The sequence below is a fragment of the Dendropsophus ebraccatus genome, chromosome 2 (assembly GCF_027789765.1).
Source record: "Dendropsophus ebraccatus isolate aDenEbr1 chromosome 2, aDenEbr1.pat, whole genome shotgun sequence".
NCBI lineage: Eukaryota > Metazoa > Chordata > Amphibia > Anura > Hylidae > Dendropsophus > Dendropsophus ebraccatus.
In genome coordinates, this window is record NC_091455.1 from 197,526,782 (window position 1) to 197,548,825 (window position 22,044).

At 43.7% G+C, this 22,044-nt stretch overlaps 1 protein-coding gene across 1 annotated transcript in view; it reads left to right on the forward strand.

The window, feature by feature from the left end:
* MALRD1 (MAM and LDL receptor class A domain containing 1) overlaps window positions 1-22,044 on the forward strand; it is a 288,505-nt gene that overhangs the window by 210,385 nt on the left and 56,076 nt on the right. The window contains exons 32-34 of the mRNA XM_069959034.1: window positions 3,506-3,663; window positions 5,923-6,124; window positions 19,448-19,717. Coding sequence (XP_069815135.1) covers window positions 3,506-3,663; window positions 5,923-6,124; window positions 19,448-19,717 — 630 coding nt within the window. The remainder of the gene's footprint in view (window positions 1-3,505; window positions 3,664-5,922; window positions 6,125-19,447; window positions 19,718-22,044) is intronic.

The window sequence follows — 22,044 nt, forward strand, 5'->3', positions numbered from 1 at the left end:
AGCAATTCCATGACCGTGCAAACATGGCGTATGTGAGAGGACCAGTCTGGTGGGAAGATTAAAATGTCATCAAGGTAGACTACTAGGAATTGCCCAAGGTATTCACGAAACACATAATTTACAAACTGTTGAAAAACTGCCGGTGCATTACTTAACCCAAATGGCATAACTAAATACTCAAAGTGTCCTTCGGGAGTATTAAAAGCAGTTTTCCACTCATCTCCCTCCCTTATTCTTATCAGATTGTAGGCCCCACGAAGGTCGATTTTGGAGAACCACTGGGCGCCCACAATCTGATTAAAAAGATCCGGAATAAGGGGTAGGGGATGCTGGTTTTTGATGGTGATCTTATTGAGTTCACGATAATCTATACAGGGTCTAAGAGCACATGATAGGCAACATTAATTTGTTCTTATTCTCAAAATATACCTGAGCGCCTGAGTGACTCCCTCGATCATCACTCAGACACTGGAGTTTTTCTGTCGGTCGGTCAGGCCTAGAGGAACATTCTCTCACACGGTGACCAGGCTTGCCACAGTACAGGCAGAGGTTTTGCTGAAGATGATAAGCTCGTCTGGCCTTGGCGTCCACACCGCCAAGCTGCATGGGTTTGTCTTGAGACAGAGGAACAGGAGGATTACACTTAGGAGCAGAATTAGCAGAGGGGAGAGATTTAGAAGACTCAGAGATTCCCTTGTCCCTAAGTCTTTCTCTAAGCCGTTTGTCAACCTTGATAGCCAATGTCATAATTTCCTCCAGGGTGTCAGGGGTAGGATACCCTACAAGTAAATCCTTAAGCTGATCTGACAACCCCAATCTGAACTGACACCTAAGCGCTGGATCATTCCACCCAGATGGAACACACCACTGGTGAAACTCAGCACAATATTCTTCTACTGGTCTCATTCCCTGTCTCAGAGTGGTTAATTGTCTCTCAGCTACTGCTGCCCTGTCAGGATCGTCATATAGTAGTCCCAGTGCAGAGAAAAAATGGTCCACAGAAGTCAATTCAGCGGCCTCTGGAGGCAAAGAAAAAGCCCACTCCTGCGGGGGTCCTTGCAAGAGGGACATAATAATGCCCACCCTCTGGCTCTCAGCCTTCCCTGAAAGTTCGAAAGGCCTTTCTGTCTCCTTTGAATTTTTCAGGGAGCTGAACAGGAGGTTCTTGGGAAATCGTAGCAGTCACCATAACATTTTGCCTAGAGGAAGACTCCTGTTGCTGCACACGTTGTGCAAGGTCCAAGACACGCTGGTTTAGACCTTGCATTTGTTCCACTATGGCCTTTATAGGTTCCATAGCCAGGTCAAAGGGGAAAAAAAAAACTGGTAGGCTGGTTATTCTGTTAGGAACTGGTGACACCAGACACACAGAGACAGTGAGCCCTAAGCTCAGCCCCGCCCACTGTCCTCTACCTACTTGCCACTATCCGCCCTAAGATGGCGGCGAGCAACTGGGCGGCAGTCCCTGCACTGGCTAGGTGGAACACAAATACAAAACAGACAGACAAACACAATGCAATCAAAGTCAACAGTCCGGTTTAGCAACAGCGGGCAGCGAAGTACAAAGCAACAGGCAAGAGAAAAGTCCAGATACAGGTACAAGGTTCAGGGCAGGCAGCAAACAAGGATAGTCCAAGCAGAGAAAGCCAAGGGTCAAACACAGAGAGAGATACCATACAAGCTGAGCAAGAATTTAGAACTGCAATAACCAGCAAGGAGTGCTGGAGCTGAATACAATTTATGCAGGATCAGGGACTCAGTCCAGCAGCAGATTGGACCAGCCCCTGATCCTCTACACAGCTCACCTGCACAGCAGCAGGGTTAACCCTGAAGCTGCCAGGCAGCAGCGAGCAAGACGGGTGGGGCTGAACAACCCTATGTTCACCTGTGTTCAGACAGGACTAAGGAAACTGCAAAGAAACCTCAACTCAGCGCCTTCTCGGCCGCACAGCCCGAACCTGGGCTGACTCTGGAAACAACACACAAAGAACTGTTTTGCAAAAAAATTGGCCACAGCAGCCATTTATTAACATAACATAAATAAATTAAAGAAAGTAAACATGTATAAATAGTATACATCAGCAATTTATACATAAATATACATTAAAGGAGAAGTCCGGTGAAAATTTTTATTAAAGTATTGTATTGCCCCCCAAAAGTTATACAAATCTCCAATATACACTTATTACGGGAAATGCACATAAAATGCTTTTTTCCCTGCATTTACTACTGCATCAAGGCTTCACTTCCTGGATAACATGGTGATGTCACTTCCTGGATAATATGGTGATGTCACTTCCTGGATAACATAGTGATGTCACGACCCGACTCTCAGAGCTGTGCGGGCTGTGGCTGCTGGAGAGGATGATGGCCGGGGGACACTGAGGGACACAGGGCACTGGAGGGACACTGAGCATCCCCCTGCCATCATCCTCTCCAGCAGCCACTGCCCGCACAGCTCTGGGAGTCGGGTCATGACATCACCATGTTATCCAGGAAGTGACATCACCATATTATCCAGGAAGTGACATCACCATGTTATCCAGGAAGTGAAGCCTTGATGCAGTAGTAAGTAAAGCACTTTATGTGCATTTCCCATAATAAGTGTATATTGGTGATTTGTGTAACTTTTGGGGGGCAATACAATACTTTAATAAAAGTTTTCACCGGACTTCTTCTTTAATAGCATAAACTTAAAAAACATCCTAACAACCAGATGGGAAAGAATGCTTGAAATGCCAACATCTATACCAATCTGCTCAACCCAATTTAACCCCTAGCCATTCACTAATGGCTCAGGAGCCATCTATAAATGACCAGCAGATGGCTTAGTACCCAACCAGGAACATCACTCCCCGGGATACCCCCTGACGGGAGCCCAAATCTCGGAATTACACTGGATAATACAATAGCTCGGGGGGATTGCCTTACTATGTACACTTTCCATCCATTTTGCGACCAACCCCAAGGACCCCCAGACCTCCAATTAGCTGCCATGGCAATGAATAACCCCTGCTAATCCTAACCAACATAGGGAGGGTGGACTGGACTCTTCTACTTGTTCCCCCTCACATGAGGAGAAGGAAGGGGATTATTTATTAACTCTAACTCCTCCTATCTCCCCCCCCCCAGACTGCAATGCGTCTGTACTGCAATGTATTATGACAGTCAGTATTATACTAACAATAGTTTCCACTCATAGGTGTGTGCACATAGTAAACTGGATGCCGTTATTACCCATTGGCATCCAGTAATATTTTGTTCCCTGTCTAACCACTTAGATGCTGCCATCAGCTTTGGTGTCAGCATCCAAGGGGTTATTAACTGGGAATGGAGCAAGCTCCACTTCTGCTTATTGCAGCAGGGTTTTATATTATGGCTTAACTAATTCCTTTAGGGGGGATTATGGTATGTTTGTGGGAGAGAATATTATCATGATATATTGCTGTATTACTTTCTAGCTATGAGATATGGAGAAATAACTATCTGTGTTTTTTCTTAAAAGGTAAAGGAAAATTCTTTCTCTATGCCAACGCAGTCAGACAGAAAGATGGAGACACTGCCCGGATAGTTACCAGGAACGTTTTTCCTGCCACCAATGAGAAGTGCAGAGTGCGGTTTTGGTATTATCTGTATGGACCTCCACTGTCTGGGATGTTAAAGGTGAATATAAACTATTATACTGAGTAGAGCTACATAACGCAAAGAACATGAACAAAGAACAGATATGATGTTAGTGTAATATCCTGCTGTAATACGCACACACAAATCCACAATGGTTTCTGCTATATCCACAGTAAAGACCCCACATGCTTCTATGTTTACCCTGTTAGGGGTCTACATAAGGAACTGTAATACAATTAAAGGGATATTACGGCAATCCACTTTTTTTTCATTTCTAATTTTGCATAGGATTCTTTAAAAGTTAAAAAAAAAAACGTTCATATTCACCTGCCCCCTCAGCATGAACATGTCTTGTTCTTTCGTCTGTGGTAGTTAACCCCTTGGAGCTTTAGCAGGCCATAGCCTGGCTTTCAGGAACTTGAGAAGAACAGGAACAGCTTAGACTTGGTTATTCAGGCACTGGCCGCAGGGCCAGGCCCGGGAAAGAGCAACCTCAGGACACTCAGCTATGCTCTACTCTGCTCAAGCTGAAACTAGGAAATCAAGTAAAACTCACCCCACATGGCTCTCTCCACCTGTACTAGTAAACTACAAGGGAGGTCCCTATTGGTGGAGAGTAGCCTGAGTTATCTAAGGGCAGGATTGGTCAGAACTGACGGGAATCTTTTGCAGGGTTGTGATAGGCCCAGAGGTAGGAAGGTGGCTGGCAAATGTTCCCTTAAGCATGTACAGGCTGTCACGTACACAATTAACCCCTGCAGAGAGCATTATTAAAAGGTATAGAGACTTATGGGCCTTTCATGTGCCGCTGGGAATTCTAGGAAGAAGAAAATCCAAAGCAGCAATTAGAACATGTTAAAATGTGGTTGATAGGATGATAGGCTTTTCTACCGCCATTTTAGACCCTGCTCAGTATCCAAAGCAGCTGTCTACCGTGGAATAACCTCTCCCTCTGCACAGTTTTCTAGCTTGGAAGAAAAATCCCCAGTCATGTTTTAAGGCTTCTAACTAAAGTCCAATTGTGACTTGAAGGAAAACCTACCTCTAACTTTATTTTCTAAGAATTCCCAGCGGAGGATAAATGACCTATAAGTATCCACGTGTCTTTAGGAAACTCTCCGCAAGGAGGAACATTGCTCCTTTGGTCTCAAAGGGTTTCAAAAACAAACGATACCCTTTTCTTAAATTGCTTGCCGCATAAAAGTAACTAGAAATCTCAGTGGTTGGTGCCTACACAGATTGTAGATCACTGAGGTTCTCACCATCAGAATGCCATGTGATCAGCTTGTCACTTTAAGACTTTCCTAAAGAAAAGAGAGGTTTGTCCAGATGAGGCAGCCATAATAATTCCAATCTCAGGCTATGTTCACTCAGGGTGCGTTCACACCTACAGGATCTGCAGCAGATCTGCAGCAGATTTGATGCTGTGTTCAGTTATTTAAATGAAATCTGCTGCAGAAAATCAGCTGCAGATCCTGTAGGTGTGAACGCACCATCAATGTATATTTTCGTAAAATTTTACGTAAATATACGTGCCATTGCTGCGTATAGGATCCCGGCCGGAGCATATATACATAGCATACACTCCGGCCGGGATCCCTTGCAGGGCCGCAAACAACCGACTTGTCAGTTTTCTGCGGCCGCCATTCATTGAATAGCGGCCACAGAAAACCATGTCAGTGCACACTATGAAGAGAGCAGCTACTGCCACACGCTCCATATTGTGCAGTGGGGAGTTCTGATGCAGCCGGTCTCTTACAGTGTGTGCACATAGCCTCAGTCAGTATTCTACCATGTATTATGGCAGCTTTCTTTCCAATGGCTGCCATGTATATTGGCGCTTCATCCTCTTAGCCTCCCGATAGTAAACACCTTCCTGAATGTCACCTTTTCTGGTTCTCTCTCATCTGCATAGAATAAACAGGATGTTTTTGCATATTCGGACGCTCTGTTTATGCATGTATTTCCTGTTTCACATCATCCTATTGTGTCAGTGGAATAGGAGAGGAAATTGATTATTTAGACATTTGCCTTTTTGCAGCTTTTCAAAGTCATTCACTTTTTATGATAGGTTTGCATGCATCACGCACAGAGTTCTTTAAAGCAAGACTGATTGGTTTTATCATCGGCATAAATTGTTGTCTGGGTGACGCCGTCTATACCATCAATCAGCCCGCAGGGTCCTGGGAGCTGGAAATTATTTCTAAATCCCGTAAAATGTGATTAATGGAAGTTTGACTATAAGTTAGTAACGTGGTGGATTGTTTTATAGAGTGCATTTTATATACTTCTTTACAGGTATATAGAATCACTGAATATGGACTGAAAGTTCTTCTGTGGTCGGCGACAGAGAGCCTGGAGCAAAGGTGGATATACGGCAGTGTTATTCTGGCTAGCAATAGTCCATTTCGAGTGGCCTTTGAAGCCCAAGTAGGGGGCAGCAAATACATTGACATCGCTTTGGATGATATATCATTTACATTAGACTGCCAAGCAGAAGGTGAGTAGTTTTAGTTGGGTTGTATAAGCTTCCTGGTTGACTAGAGACTAAGCAGTTATTCATGTAGGACTGGAATGATGTCATATTGAACTCATGATGTCATAATGTACTCATTGTATTACTAGGTGGCCCTGCTATTGATTATTGTAGTAAAGGTTCACCAAAGGGTTTGAGTGATGGGAAGGATTGCGAGAGAATGAGAGGGACATATTTTCTGGGTTTCCCCCAAAACACCCAGGAATACCCACAAAGTACCTAAACCTCCTTCCCATCTGTGGTCAACCCAACCTGAACTACAACTATGTACTCGAGATCACCCATCCATGAGCCAGAAGAGTAGGATTTATCGATGGCCACTCGCCTGACATCATTCTAAGTCAACCTTTTAGAGGAACTTTGCTTTGTTTCTACTGGGGGGGGGGGGGGTGATGTTATCCAAATACTTAAAGGGCAAAACCAATGAAAGTTATTTTTTTCTTTCAAATTAACTGGTGCCAGAGATTTGTAATTTACTTATATTAAAAAACACCTCAATTCTTCCAGTATTTATGGGCTGCTGTATGTCTGACCTATCTATGTCCATGTCTATGACAAACAGTAGCTGCTAAGTACTAGAAGACTTGAGATTTTTTTTAACAGAAGTAAATTACAAAACTCTGGAAGGTTCTGATACCAGTTGATGTGAAAGGAAAAAAAATTGTTGAAGTTGCCCTTTAAGACATGGCAGAAGCTTACATGGTGAATTGTGTCACATGCCACAATTGATTTCCTGTTATGTGATGAAAACTTTAGAAAAGAGCTCAATGAATCTGGATAGTTGTGATCATCCAAACTCATGGACAAACAAGTCTTATAGAGAAAAGTCTGGTCTTTTTTCTTGACCATGATACTCTGTGTAATTTTTAAATAATGAGACCACTTACTTAGTTTGCAGGTTGTGTATTATTAAAAGTGATAGTGATAGTGGGTGTTGCTATTAGTTACACCCTTCGCAAAAGCCTGTACTTATTGTAAGTGGTGATGTAGTAGTGATAAAATTTCACCACTAGATGTCGCTATTATAGCTATGTGTGCTCAGTTGCTGCACGGCTGAAGTATGGAAAGGGTTATTGTTTATCTATGTGTCACATGGATCTGTGAACTTATGGGAGTATTATCTACTGTCCTATCAGCTCTTACTTTACTTCTTCTTTATGCGCTCTTCACCCACTGACAGCACATTTTAGCTATGCTGGAAGTCACATAGGTAGAGGAAGTGTAAAGGTCTTTTGTGTTGTAGGTTGTAGGGGAAGGACGCAAGCTAGAACACTCCCTACAGTGGTTCCTTTGGCCCCTGGCCCTCTGCCAGGTCCCCAGCATTAAGGAGTAGTCTTAGGTTCCTGTATGGTGAGGATGTAAGACAAGACGCACCGAACAGTTTTTTCTTCACGTAACCTCACTAAGCAGTATGCAGTGTTAAACCCTTCACAGGAGAGGACACGTCAGAGATAATCTCAACCCACGCCGTGGACTAAGAGAGTGACAGTGCAGGACAGTATCCACAACAGCAAACAAGCTAGGCACTGATCCGTATAGAGCAAAGTTGCTAGAAGCCTATGAACTCTATCTCGCAGCCCAGTTGTTAGCAGGGAACCCTCAGCATTCTACTCATCCCAGGTAACAGGGTCTAGTGCTTGTCTGAACCATTAGGACGGGTTCCCTGACACTGGTAGGGCATTAGGTCGTGCGAAGACCCAAAGGTCAAAACGCGGGCACAAGTATTCTCTCTTTCTTCCTAAGTATTCTTCTACCTCATCCTCCAACATCCCAGAGTGGCGTCACACTCTACCATCTGGAAAGTGACCGGCTGTACCTCCGCCATAGCACCACGGGAACTCACCACATCTGTATGATAGCCAAAGGTTCGGAAGTGAAGAAGCATTGGGTACCACAACAGAATGTTATCAGTAAGGATTGCCACTCTATTGCCTTAAGAGCCTCTGGTCATATACATAAAAAAAACTTGTCCAAATGCTCCCCTTTTTTTTAACTTCTCAGCCATGCGTATGTGTTCTGACTGGGGTGAAAGCTGTTTTCAGACTCCTCTGGTGGGCGACTTATCTCCTTTTAGAACACAAGGTCAAAGTTGTTATCCAGTGTTAGAAAATACATGGCCACTTTCTTTCAGAAACAGCACGACTCTTGACTTCAGTTTGGATGTTATGCAACTCAGTTCTATTGAAGTCAATGGAGCTCAATTGCAAACCACACCTGAACTTGAGACAAGAGTGGTGCTGTCTCTGGAAGAAAGTGGCCGTGTTTTTCTAATGCTGGATAACCCCTTTAAAGCAGTTAAATTGCATCTTGCTTTTTTTTTCTGTGATTTGACATAGTTCATAGGGACACAGTCTGGAGGCCACCATATACATTAGATGGTCAGCTAACCTTGGTGAAATACTTGGGTTCAGCCACCACTACTTAACCATAGGCTCAGCTTTATATAGGCACATAAAGTTGACACTTTTGTAGTTTGTTGCCGTGTTCCTTCCATCACTCTTTTTGCTGTCTGCTATATACATGAGAGGAAGAAGACATCACGTCTGCACAGATGCTTTTTACGGCAATACTTTACATGCACGGCCGGCGTTAATGCATAAACGTTGGAAAATATTTGTTATAATCCGTCCTACATGATACAAGCAGAAGTAGAATGAGCAGCGAGATCGGAGAATTAAATCCTTTGAAGCCACTTAATAAAAATGAGGGACAACAACAGATGCTGAAAGAATTTTTCACTTCTGCCAACTACGAGAAGGAACAGCAGGTGATATGGAGATGTTGTGGAGTGTAATATGAAATATTATCATGATGTGTTGTCTGTGGTTTTCCATAGGACTGCGGGTAACCTTAGCTGGTGAGCAGGGGCCCACTGTAGCAGTCATAGCGGCGCTATGGGGCCCACAACATCAAGGGGCCCATCCCTGCAATGCACTGTTCCTCCTGAGCTGTCATCATACTATTAAAGCATTGGTGTAACTACCACTGTAGCAGCCATAGCGGCTGCTATGGGGCCCGCCACATCAGATGGCCCACTCATTCAATACACTGGGCCCGTTGAGCTCTCATAATTTGTAGCAGCAAATGGCCTCCTGGGCTCTGCAAATTAACTATTAACTGCAAATTAACTATTAACTGCAAGCACTCTTGACGAGTGCTTGCAGTTATGACTACACTTGATGGCTTAGTGGTTAGTTGGGGGTGGGGGCACACTGAAAAGTTTGCTATGGGGCCCACACATTTCTAGTTACGCTCCTGTATCAAAGGAGATGCCTACAATGGAAGACACTATATACTGCTGGGTGGGATAATGGGAGAGATGTCTATTTTGGGGGACACTATGTACTGGGGGGATAGGAGGTGAGACGCCTAACATGGGGGACAGTAGGGGAGATGTCTACTCTATCTACTGGGGAAGATAGCAGGGGATATGCCTAACATCTGCTTTCTACTGGGCAGAGGGCTAACAAACAGGTGGATTACTTACAGTTGGATGGGGGAGAGGAGGGGGGGCCCAATCAAAAGTTTGTTATTGGGGCCCATCCCTTTCTTGTTACGCCCCTGCTGGTAAGTATCACAAAAGACAGATAACTAGAACATCCACAGAAGATTGACTGCTGGGACCCTGATATCAATATATGGGGGGGGGAGGTGTCAGCAATTGGACATATTGGGTCATTACACAGTAGTTCTGAGTCAAAAAGTTGTCTCTTTATATTGATCTCTCCCCCTGCTGCAAGCACGCCTCCTGTCTATAAATTGACAGCTGATGTCACAGCAAGGTGCGCCATCAATCATCAGGCAGGAGGCGTGCTTGCAGCAGGGAGATAGAAAGGTGTAGAAAGGGGACTTCTTGACTTGTTTATAACATTCCAGTGGTTTCATTTTAAGTTTTTTGGAGGTCACCAGGGATGTTTTCATTCGCTGACAGCAAATGGAGAGCGTTAAAATTATGAGGAACTGGAACAAAAAGGTGCAGATGACTAAAACTGCCTAATACTCTGCCAGTGTAAACTCAGCTTTATAGTTACAGTACTTGTCCAGAAGTATTGTCCAGAAATTCAGTTTTTCACACCGCAAGCATATTGCATTAATATGTTTTCACATCCAGGTAGCTCATGTTAAAACGCGTCGGCATCTGGTACTGAGTCAGAGCATTATGGCCGGACTATAAAGGTGTCACTTAAAAAGGGATGAATTCTGTGAGCACCAGAGGAGCGCAGCTCAGACTCTTTGTAGCTTTTTTTACCTTGTGTTTTAGTAGTTAGATCTGAAAGTTTACATGCATGAAATGTTTCCTCAATGAAGTCGGCATTTTGTGGAACAGTCCTGCGGAGACACATATGCCTATCTGCAACGCATACAGTACATCTTTATAAGTGTCCTGGATGTTGCACTAGACTTCACGAAAGCAGGATTTAAGGCCTCCAGGATTTAAGGCTCCCCCCCCCCCCCGTGCCGGTGAACATGTGAGCCGGCTGGCATGGGGGGAGTAGGGGAGTCGTTGTCTTCTGCGCTCCTATCTTCTGTACTCCTGCTATCCTCTGGGGGGGGGGGTCAGCTGCACTTTGGGAGATCTGTGCCACGATCCTTCTTTGGTCATTGTGGTGTGGATTGCAACACATGCCGTATGAATGAGGCCTAAGAAATAGGGGGCATTCACATGTTCTCTGCACAGTCCGTAAATACGGATGATGGGCCTGGAATGTGGAACTCCCGGTATCATTTATCATTATGATGCCAGGAGCTTTGAAAATGATACATGATGCCAGGAGTTCCATATTCCGGGACCGTGTACGGGATGCGTGAATGCCCCCTTATATGTGTAATATAAAACCAAAAGAGAAGGTGCAGTGTTTTCCCATTGAATTCAATATAATTTAATGGTTAATGCATTATGGATATAAACTAGATACATTTTGGTTTCTAATCCAACATTTTACAGCTGAACCTTTACCTCCACATACAATCCCTTGCGAACAGCCTCTCCGACACAGCGATCTGTCACAGGACACAGACCACTAGCTGAGACATCTTGTCACAAATCTTAAGTTAGAACCTGATTACAGGCCAGCTATGTCTTTAAATGGTGCAGAAACTCAATTCTGATGGTAAATTTTGACAGTTTTACTTTTTCTTTAAAACCTAAACCACTTCATATGACCGGCACATCCATCTAAGAGAGCATATTAGGAACCAGAGAATTACATCCTGATATATATTTAATATATTCAAGCCACCCGAATGCTATAGAAATAGATGAATATTAGCATGTTAGGCTATAAACATGTTTTACAGTATGGAGCTGATTCTTTCAATAGTCTATTGAGCTTTGTGGATAAAGTGCAAATCTATATGGATCTAAAAAGTGTGGAGCAAGGAAATAAATGGCGCTGAAGCCCTTTGTCCAAAGCATTAAAAAATATATACAGTATATTAGAAAAATACCACAGTTTGAACAGGTGTAAAAGACAATGCTGTAGTTGTAGCTAAATAACAAACCCAACAAAGCTACACTGACTAACAAGCTCTGATACCATCTGTATCTGCCTCCATTGTGCGCCAGAAGTGTGCTCAGAGCAGTTGTCATTTCTATTCCCCAACTCCTCCAGGCAGGTCATATAAAGTGCGGTACACAGCAGGGGGCGCCGATGAGCACAGGGATAAGTACATAGATTGTGTTTTGTCCCCAGGCATGATGGGAGTGACACACTCAGAATGCAAAAAGAAAAAAAAAATCAATTCTTCCTGCTTAAGTATAATAATAATAATAATAATAATAATAATAATAACAACAACAATTATTATTAACCCCTTAAGGACGGGCCAATTTTCGTTTTTGCGTTTTAGTTTTTTCCTTCTTGTGTTTACAAGGCCATAGCACTTGCATTTTTCCACCTAGAAACCCACATGAGCCCTTATTTTTTGCGTCACTAATTGTACTTTGCAATGACAGGCTGAATTTTTGCATAAAGTACACTGCGAAACCAGGAAAAAATTCTAAGTGTGGTGAAATTGAACAAAAAAATGCATTTCTTTTATTTAGGGGGTATTTGTTGTTACGCCATTCACCCTGGGGTAAAACTGACTTGTTATGCATGTTCCTCAAGTCGTTACGATTACAATGATATGTAACATGTCTAACTTTTATATTATCTGATCGCCTGTAAAAAATTCAAACCATTGTTAACAAATATATCCTTAAAATCGCTCTATTCCCAGGCTTATAACTCTTTTATCCTTTGGTCTATGGGGCTGTGTCAGGTGTCATTTTTTGCGCCATGATGTGATCTTTCTATCGGTACCTTGATTGCGCATATACGACTTTTTGATCACTTTTTATTACATTTTTTCTAGATTTGATGCAACCAAAAATGTGCAATTTTGCACTTTGGGACTTTTTTGCGCTTACGCCATTTACCGTGCGAGATCGGGAATGTGATTAATTAATAGTTCGGGTGACTGCGCAGGCGGCGATAGCAAACATGTTTATTTATTTTTATTTATAACATGGGGAAAGGGGGTGATTCAGACTTTTATTAGGGGTGGGGGGCTTTTTACTAACAACAACACTTTTTTTTTTTTTTTTTACACATATACTAGAAGCCCCCCTGGGGTTAGGGTTATTCCCCCTGTGGTGAGGGTTATTCCCCCTGGGGTTAGGGTTATTCTCCCTGGGGTAGGGTTATTCCCCCTGGGGGACTTCTAGTATATGCACTATGATCTCTCATTGATCTATGCTGTATATAGTTATACAGCATAGATCGATGAGATCGGCACTTGATTGCTTTCAGCTGCTGCAGCCGAAAACAACCAAGTGCCAAGTCCGGGTCGGCGCCATTTTTACTGGAGACCCCGACAGGTAAAAGACACGGAGATCACTACTCCGGGACGACGTCCCGGAGGAGCGATCTCCACCGCTAGACACCAGGGAACAGCTGCATACGGTAATCGGATGCAGCTGTCAACTTTGACAGCTGCCTCCAATCACTTAATTAGCGGGCACGGCGATCAGACGGTGCCCGCTAATAGCCGCGGTCCCGGGCTACACATGGCACCCGGGATCGTGGCGGTTCAGAGCGGGGTCGCCGTGCGGCCCCGCTCTTAATACCTCTTCCGGACATGTCCCTAAGAGGTTAATAATAATAATAATAAACTTCAACAATAAATACTACTACTACTAATAGTGTTATTATTATTATTATTACACAATTTTGCTGGAATTTATACCTCCTGCCGACTCATTTACACAGCAGTTCCACTTGATTGTATTGTCAACATATTTAGAAGCAAATGTATAGAATTCAGCTAAAGCCGCACAGCAGCTCGACACACTCTTCCCATAGCTGGCCGTCCCTGCTGAAAATAATTTGTTTCTTTTGGGAATTCTGAGCATTCCAACCATTGCAAGTCTAGTTCCCACAATTTAGAGGAAAAGGTTTCTTTATCCCCGACATCTTAATAATTCATAGGCATCTTATATTACAAACTCTTTGTCTACTAGAGTTATTGTGGTTTCGTTTCTTACTTGGCTGTAAATGGGCCACATTGGTGGTCTGCCTAGGATTCGACCACCAGGAACTTCACTGATCAACTCAGTACTGAAGCACTGCCCCCTGACATTGTTCACATAGTGCTGTGCTGTACTGTACATGCAAATGTGGCCATGCCTGGTATTGTAGCTCAGTTACATATGGAACATTTGGCACCATGGACTCATATCCCCTACCTCAGCATAAGGGAAAAAAATATGAATGGGGGTAAGACTGCTGGGACCCTCCGAAATCTTAACAGACAGGACTTCCAAAGCCCATGTTTGAATAAAAAAGCAGTGTGCAAATTCAACCACTACTCATTCCCTGTCTATAGTGGTGTTTCTCCGCTCCAGTTCTTTTCCCAACAGGTCATGATTTTAGGATATCCCATACAAACCTGTGGTGATACCCATACCACTGATCACTATCCAAGCTCCTACACTCACACATGGTCACGAAAGGTTGATTATATTCTACAGTATTCATTGCTGTATTCTATAGCATCCAGAGATGAACGTGACTCGTGTATGCTCAGGTTGGATCACTTGCAATTGGATTACCGACGGCTGTAGAAGTTGGGTGCAGCCCTAGGGAGTCCAGAAAAACATGAATACAGCCATAGGCAATAGGTTGTATCCATGTTTTCCGGCACTTCCTAGGGTTGCATCAAACCCTAGGGATTGCGAGTGATCCAACCTGAGCATACATGAGTCACGCTCATCTCTTTAGTAAACCAATGCAACAGCGCTCTCCACTCATTCTTTCCTTTTTTCCATCACCCCTCCTCCCTCACGCTCTGTTATCACCCAAACCCTTTCTTCTTCCATATATTTTCTTCAACCATCCATTACACCACTAATCCTCCATCATAAACTTATCAATTCCGCCATGTCACCTCAAGCGAACGGCCCATATTCATTTTGTCCCAATCTCTCACAGAGAAATCAATGATCTCCCAATATGTTATGCTAATATCCAAGAAGCAATCAGAAGGAGAACGAAATCCAATAGACATGGCGCCTCACACCACTGTAATAAGAGCTCCCTATAATAAAGTCATTGCATTCGAATGCCAGGCATGCACCGGCAAACAAAAAATACTACAAAGAGGTGAAAGGAGCAAGACGCAGATTAATGAGAATATTCTGCAAATTGTTTGTTGAACATCCTCAAATTGTCGCTGAACCCTGTCGAGTTTCGTGTCACCAAACGCTCCCGAGTTCCCGCTCTCCGTTTAATGGAATTTATTTGGTTTCTGTAAATTTTAGAAGAGCGGCATGATAATCTCCTGTTGACAGTAGGCTTACTACGGCAGAACGGGACTCTGGGAGATCTGTAACTTTCCCGTCTACTTTTTTTTTGTCATTATTTAATGTGTTAGTATTGCAAGGGCAAATGTATGAATAATGTACTTCATCTGCGAACTCCCCGGAAAGATAATAGTGGGAGACTCCGAGTGTCATAGAAGGGAAGAGGCAATTATAAAATCCAATTAGATTCTCATACATTAGACTATTGGATATATGTAATTTATCTGCGCAACTGGACCGGTGACAAAAATTCACTGAGCTGGAAATGCGTTGGGTTTCAGGTCTACGACATAAGGTGTGTAGGCCAAAATGTAAGGTAATGGAAGAGCGGTACATCAAAGGTCAAGTACAGTAGATGATTCATCCACCCATAGTCCCAAGGTGAATAAGTCAAGTATTTCATTCGACCTTTGCATGGTTGCTTCTCCTATGTATACTGGATTGATTGGGGTCCTCGGAGTCTCAGCTGTAACCATCATTTGTAAAGCTGTTCGATACTGTCGTTTTTCTGGTCTTTCTTTTTCATACATATACAGATGTAGCAGAGTTAAGTGTAAAATTTAAAGGGTTTTCTAGGATTTGAAGAAAAAAAAAAATAGCAAGACTACAGGCCTTAGTGGTCTCCTCCTATGGGTATGGCTCATGCCCTCACTTGTATTGTTGGTCTGATTAAATGGGTCATCCTAAGATCCTATCTACAGGGATAGCTAGTTAATTGTTGGGGATCAGACCACTGGGACCCCATTGATCACAAGACCAGTAGTCTAAGTGAATGGAGTGACTCCATTCACTCCATTCACAGCCTTCCTTTCACCCAAAAGACCTCTGTTTCCATGTTCGGCGGCGGTCCTACCATTCAGATGTTTGGAAGTCCCATAGAAAATGAATGGAGCAGTGGTTGTGAATTTGTGTTACTGTTCCAGTCATCGAGAGACAACTGAACTTTAATTTTAAGATCAGCAAGAGTGGGCCGGCCGGGTTTATTAAGAGGTGTGCACCTCTTAGTAAATTCGGCTGGGAAAAAGGTGTTGTGACTTTATTCAAGACCGGTGTACTAGTACATCATAAATGTCTTCATAAATGTCACCCTATAGGTCTATATCAGTCTACAGCACAATAGTATGTGGCAGTATCATATATTTGATATTTATTGTATCCTTATAGGCCTTTAATGTCAGATGTCATATCATATACCAGGTGTACAAGGATATCACCATAATACAGTGTTATACACGTGACCTGCCTACAGGTCCATAGTATGGTGTCACATGTGGCCTCTCTGATTCATCCGTCCTGGTCATGTGAAGATACAATATAACTATGTTGTTACAATATAAGTACATATAGAAATACAAAGGCATATTAACTCCCCACTGAATAGAAATGTTTGGGGAAAACTGGGAGAATATAAAGCTACATAAAGAAGACAGCAATTGGGACCATCAGTAGCATGCAGACCAAAGAGGAGATTCTCCAGCGTCAGTGCATATTAACTCTGACCTTACTTTTATTACTATATAGTTATAATAGTATTGGGATTCCAGTCCCATGAAAAACCTCATTTATATGTATTTTAGACAATTACGGTCACAGTGATCATCCAGAATGCGTGGAAACGAGTTTTTATATGATTGTTCATCCTGTTGCTATTTTAACATTTTACTAATAAAAGTTAAAATTTCTATACATCCTGTGATCCTGTGGCGCAGTATATTTATAGTTTATTATGGTCACACAACCAAGATGAGTTTCCTCCACTTGAGATTCCCATTCCCTGACCACAATCACTTACTGTATAAGTAGAGATGAGCGAACCAAATCTCACAAACTGCAAAAATCTCAGTTCGGTACCAAACCAAACTTTTTGCACATTTCATAACTATTTTGTAAAGGTGGCGGCTGCACAATTTAATACACAAAAGAAATACAAAAAATAAAAATAAAAAAAGGGTATGCTCACCTGTCCACGCTCCCCTGGTGTCCTCCTTCTCCAGTTTCTCTTGCAGCTGCCTCCAGCCTCCTCAGCCAATCACTGACTGAGACGGGACAGCACCGTGGCCAGTGATTGGCTGATCCAGCTGGAGGTGGCTTCAGGGGACACTGGTAACCAGTAAGGAGGACACCGGGGGAGTGAGGATAGGTAAGTATTGATGTGAGAACTTGCTGAACTGTACTAAAACAGATAAACGCCTGAAGGGTCTAGCTGTTTGATTGTGAATCGTTTAAGGTTCTGTTCAGACAAACCCAAACTTTTCTTCAAAGTTCAGAGAACTCTGCAGAAACGAACCTTTAAAAGCTCAACTCTACTAATAAGGAAAGCTAAAATAATTGACCCTTAAAGAAATACCAGATAGTGAAAAGAAAGAAAAAAATGTGCCTTCTAACTTACAGGGCACATTTGTATGTCTGGGACATGCTGTATATGAGGATAATCCTGTATATTAGAGAGAGTGGTAAGCTAAAACATCTTCTGAGACGTAATATTAGCAGTGATTACAGTCTAGTATGGTAACACACTGCAACAAAAAGACGTCCTGTTCCCGGCACACTGTGAACCGCATACACGTCCCATCTTTCTTCCTGTTCCAGCTTTCGCTGTAGGGTGTTTGTAGTAATGCGGAGCTTTTACAGCGCACAGACAATGCTCTGAAAGAATCAGACATCAAATGCAAACACATTTTCCGCCCTAGGATTCTTTTACAGATTCTCGCTGCTCGTTCTTTTACTTACAGTTTTCGTGTGGCTTTTGCTTTGTAATTGCTGATGTTTCAGAAGGTGTTAACTATTGACAGACTCATAGCTTGGTTAACACCATGGTTATAATTACTGAGCAGATAGTTAGTGTGGACCTCCAAGACCTCTATACAGGAGAGACACAATGACCCCTTATTTATACTACCCATCTCCTTAGATAGTCGAAAGTGATCTTGTAGGCCACCCACAATCTCCTCGCCCCCTAATATGTCATAGAGATTAATAGAATATCTACTAAACACCAAATTGTTTATTTTATTGCTGAAGGCCGAAGATTCATATTACCTAATATGTATTAATTTGGTCAAACCTCCAATTTTATTATACAGAGCTCCCTATCCCCTGTATAGAATATTAAGTTAAATTTAAAAAAAAAATGTAAATCCACAGCTTCCACTAGGGGGAGCTTAGGAGCATACTGCACACTGTCTTGTTATTGAGTTCAGTCAATGCTAGTACTGTATCATTCTAAAGCTCCCTCTAGAGGTGGCTTTAGGTACCCTGAGTTTTATCATTGAATTCTATGTCTGCAGTTTAGAGGCTTTGTATTAGTAAAACCGAACTCTGGCCGTATTATTATCATTACACAACTTTTGAAAAATGACAACCCTGTACCTGCTTTGACAAAGGATGACAGTATATACTTAGAGTTAAACAAACTTCGAATGCGCTCGCGGTGGCTGCTATAGTTTTATGCAGCCCTAGGGAGTCCTAGAAAACATGGATACCACCTATTGCCTATGGCTGTCTCCATGTTTTCCAGGACTCCCTAGGGATGCATCCAACTTCTTCATCCACAGGTAATCAAATGCTGAATGATCGGACTCGAGCATGTTCGAGTCACGCTCATCTCGAATTATTCCATAACGAGTCATCCTCAACAATGAGTGATCTGGGACTTTCCTTGAAGTGAGTTGAAAGGGGTTGTCCATAGAGAATTGTGGGTAAATAGAGAGGGGTCCTCTGTTCATAGGATGGAAGGGGGCCCATAGGAGATAGCAGACCATCGCTATTGTTATCAGTATTTTAGGTCATTCTTTAAATTAGCAATCAGCCGTCATCTGTAATTTAAAACACAACCTATTCCCCCAAAATTATCGGACGGAACAGCCGGCAATTGGCCAAGTACAGCCGATAATCGATTTGTGTAACAGTACCCTAAGAAACATGTTATGCCAGGTTTCCCCACAGATCACAGCTGATCACTGGGTGTCCAAGCAGGAGGATGCTATGTGATCTGCTTATAGTCAGACCATCCCACCTGCTACAAAGCATTGAGAATAGGTATTAGACATTGTTCTGCTCCACCCTACACAGTGGCCTCTTTATCACATACCACCTCTATATTACAGTGACCTCAGAGATCACAGTGCATGCCCACAACTCCACCAAATAAAAAAAAAAAATCCATACATCTGACATGCATGTTCTTAGGCAAATGTTTGAAACTTTTTTTTATAGCAGCTCAGGCAAGATGCCCGTCCTAAAATATAATAATAATAATGATAATAATAATAATAATAATAATAATAATAATAATAATAATAATAATAAATATTATTATTATTATTAAAGAGGTAAAAAAATGCTTTAATATAAAATTTTGATTCTTAAAAAAACAAACAAAAAAACCCCTCTTTTTACTGTTTTTGTTTGCTAATATTTTCAGCTACTTTCCACTTTTTCAGGCCCATTGATTCCATCAGCTCCCTGCTCTTCGGACTCATTCACCTGCATGTACAGAAAAGAGTGTGTCCCCTTATCAGCTAAATGTAATGGAACAGAAGAATGCACGGACGGTACGGATGAGATCCTCTGCCCTACTTCATCCCCCGCCACCAGCCCTGAGACACGGTGCAGCGCCACACAGTTCCGGTGCTTAGATAAATGCATCCCATTGATTATGCGGTGCGATGGGGTGACAGATTGTCTGTTCGGAGATGATGAAAAGACCTGCAGTAAGTATTTAATACTACTTTATATAGGCCAAAAATGCAAATGCACCGATTGGACATATCCCTCTGATTCTCTGGATGCAGCAGAGCTGAATTTGTCATTTGGTACAATTTATAATGTAATTCTATGGGGGAGATTTATCAAACTGGTGTAAAGTTGAATTGTCTTAGTTGCCCCTAGCAACCAATCAGATTCCACCTTTCATTTTGCAAATAATCTGTGAGAAACAGGGGCTTAACTAGAAATGGCTGGGCCCCATAGCAAACTTTTGATTGGGGCCCCCACCCCCTCAATCGACCACTACGCCATCAACACACTCAGCTCTACACAGGTTCTGTACACCATATAAATTACAGTACAGTTGTATTAAGTGACTCACAGGGGACGTCTTCTCTGATCGGAGTTGTTTCCTTCATTTTCTTCTTCATCCTTCATGGGCCATTAGAACTTCTCCGAGCCACGAATCCACAGAATCTGCCAGAGAAACATATTAGGCTCCTCACTATGGCACCATCCTCATCTCTATACAAACTGCACATCTGTATTGGCCCCTTTACCCCCTTGTTTAGTGGATAGCCCTGACACTATGTGATCCCCTTATAGTATATGCCCCTCTGTGTATTCCCCCTTACCGATGCCACCCTTGTTGGCCCCTTATAAATTACCCCCCGTGTTGTCAATCCCCCTTAAAGATGGTCCCCCATGTTGTCCCCCTATAAATGAACTCTCATTTGGTCCCCTTATAAATGCCCCCTCATGGTGTCGCCCTATAGATGGCCCCCTGTATTATCCCCCTATGTATACCTCCCTGTATAATCCACCATAGATTGGCACCCCTGTATTATCCCCCATAGATGGCCCCCTGTATATCCCCCATAGATGGCCCCCTGTATATCCCCCATAGATGGCCCCCTCTATATCCCCCATAGATGGCCCCCTGTATATCCCCCATAGATGGCCCCCTGTATATCCCCCATAGATGCCCCCCCTGTATATCCCCCATAGATGGCCCCCTGTATATTCCCAATAGATGTCCCCCCTGTATTATCCCCCATAGATGGCCCCCCTGTATATCCCCCATAGATGGCCCCCTGTATTATCCCCCTATATATACCCCCCTGTATATCCCCATAGATGGCCCCCCTGTATATCCCCCATAGATTTCCCCCCTGTATATCCCCCATAGATTTCCCCCCTGTATATCCCCCATAGATGTCCCCCCCTGTATATCCCCCCTGTATATTCCCCATAGATGGCCCCAGGGGTGATTCTAGCCTCTCTGCTGCCCGAGGCGAACTATAGAATGACGCCCCCCCCCCGTCAATCCGCCCACATTATAATCCACTACTGCCCCCCCCCCCCCCCCCACTGCTGTCCCCAATAAACATAATGTTTGGTCCCTTGCTGCACAGAGGATGTCAGGAGAGGAGGGGGCTGATCTTATAGGGGAGGTCACAGCAGCACAGAGGAGGTCAGGAGAGGAGGAGGCTGACTTTATAGGAGAGGTCCCAGCAGCACAGAGGATGTCACGAGAGGAGGGGGCTAATCCTATAGGAGAGGTCCCAGCAGCACAGAGGATGTCAGGAGATGAGGGTGCTAATCCTATAGGAGAGGTCCCAGCAGCACAGAGGATGTCAGGAGAGGAGGGTGCTAATCCTATAGGAGAAGTCCCAGCAGCACAGAGGATGTCAGGAGAGGAGGGTGCTGATCTTTTAGGAGATGGTCCCCCTCTTCCCCCCTTATAGATGGTCCCCCTCTTCCCCCCTTATAGATGGTCCCCCTCTTCCCCCCCTTATAGATGGTCCCCTCTCCCTTATAGATGGTCCCCCTCTCCCCCCCTTATAGATGGTCCCCCTCTCCCCCCTCCCTTATAGATGGTCCCCCTCTTTCCCCTCCCTTATAGATGGTCCCCCTCTTCCCCACTTATAGATGGTCCCCCTCTTCCCCCCCCCTTATAGTTGGTCCCCCTCTTCCCTCTCTCCCCCCCTTATAGATGGTCCCCCTCTCCCCCCCTTATAGATGGTCCCCCTCTTCCCCCCCCCTTATAGATGGTCCCCCTCTTCCCTCTCTCCCCCTCCCTTATAGATGGTCCCCTCTCCCTTATAGATGGTCCCCCTCCCCCCCTTATAGATGGTCCCCCTCTCCCCCCTCCCTTATAGATGCCCCCTTATAGATGGTCCCCCTCTTTCCCCCTCCCTTATAGATGGTCCCCCTCTCCCCCTTATACATGGTCCCCCTCTTCCCCCCCCTTATAGACGGTCCCCCTCCCGCCCCTCCCTTATAGATGGTCCCCCCCTTATAGATGGTCCCCCTCTTTCCCCCCTCCCTT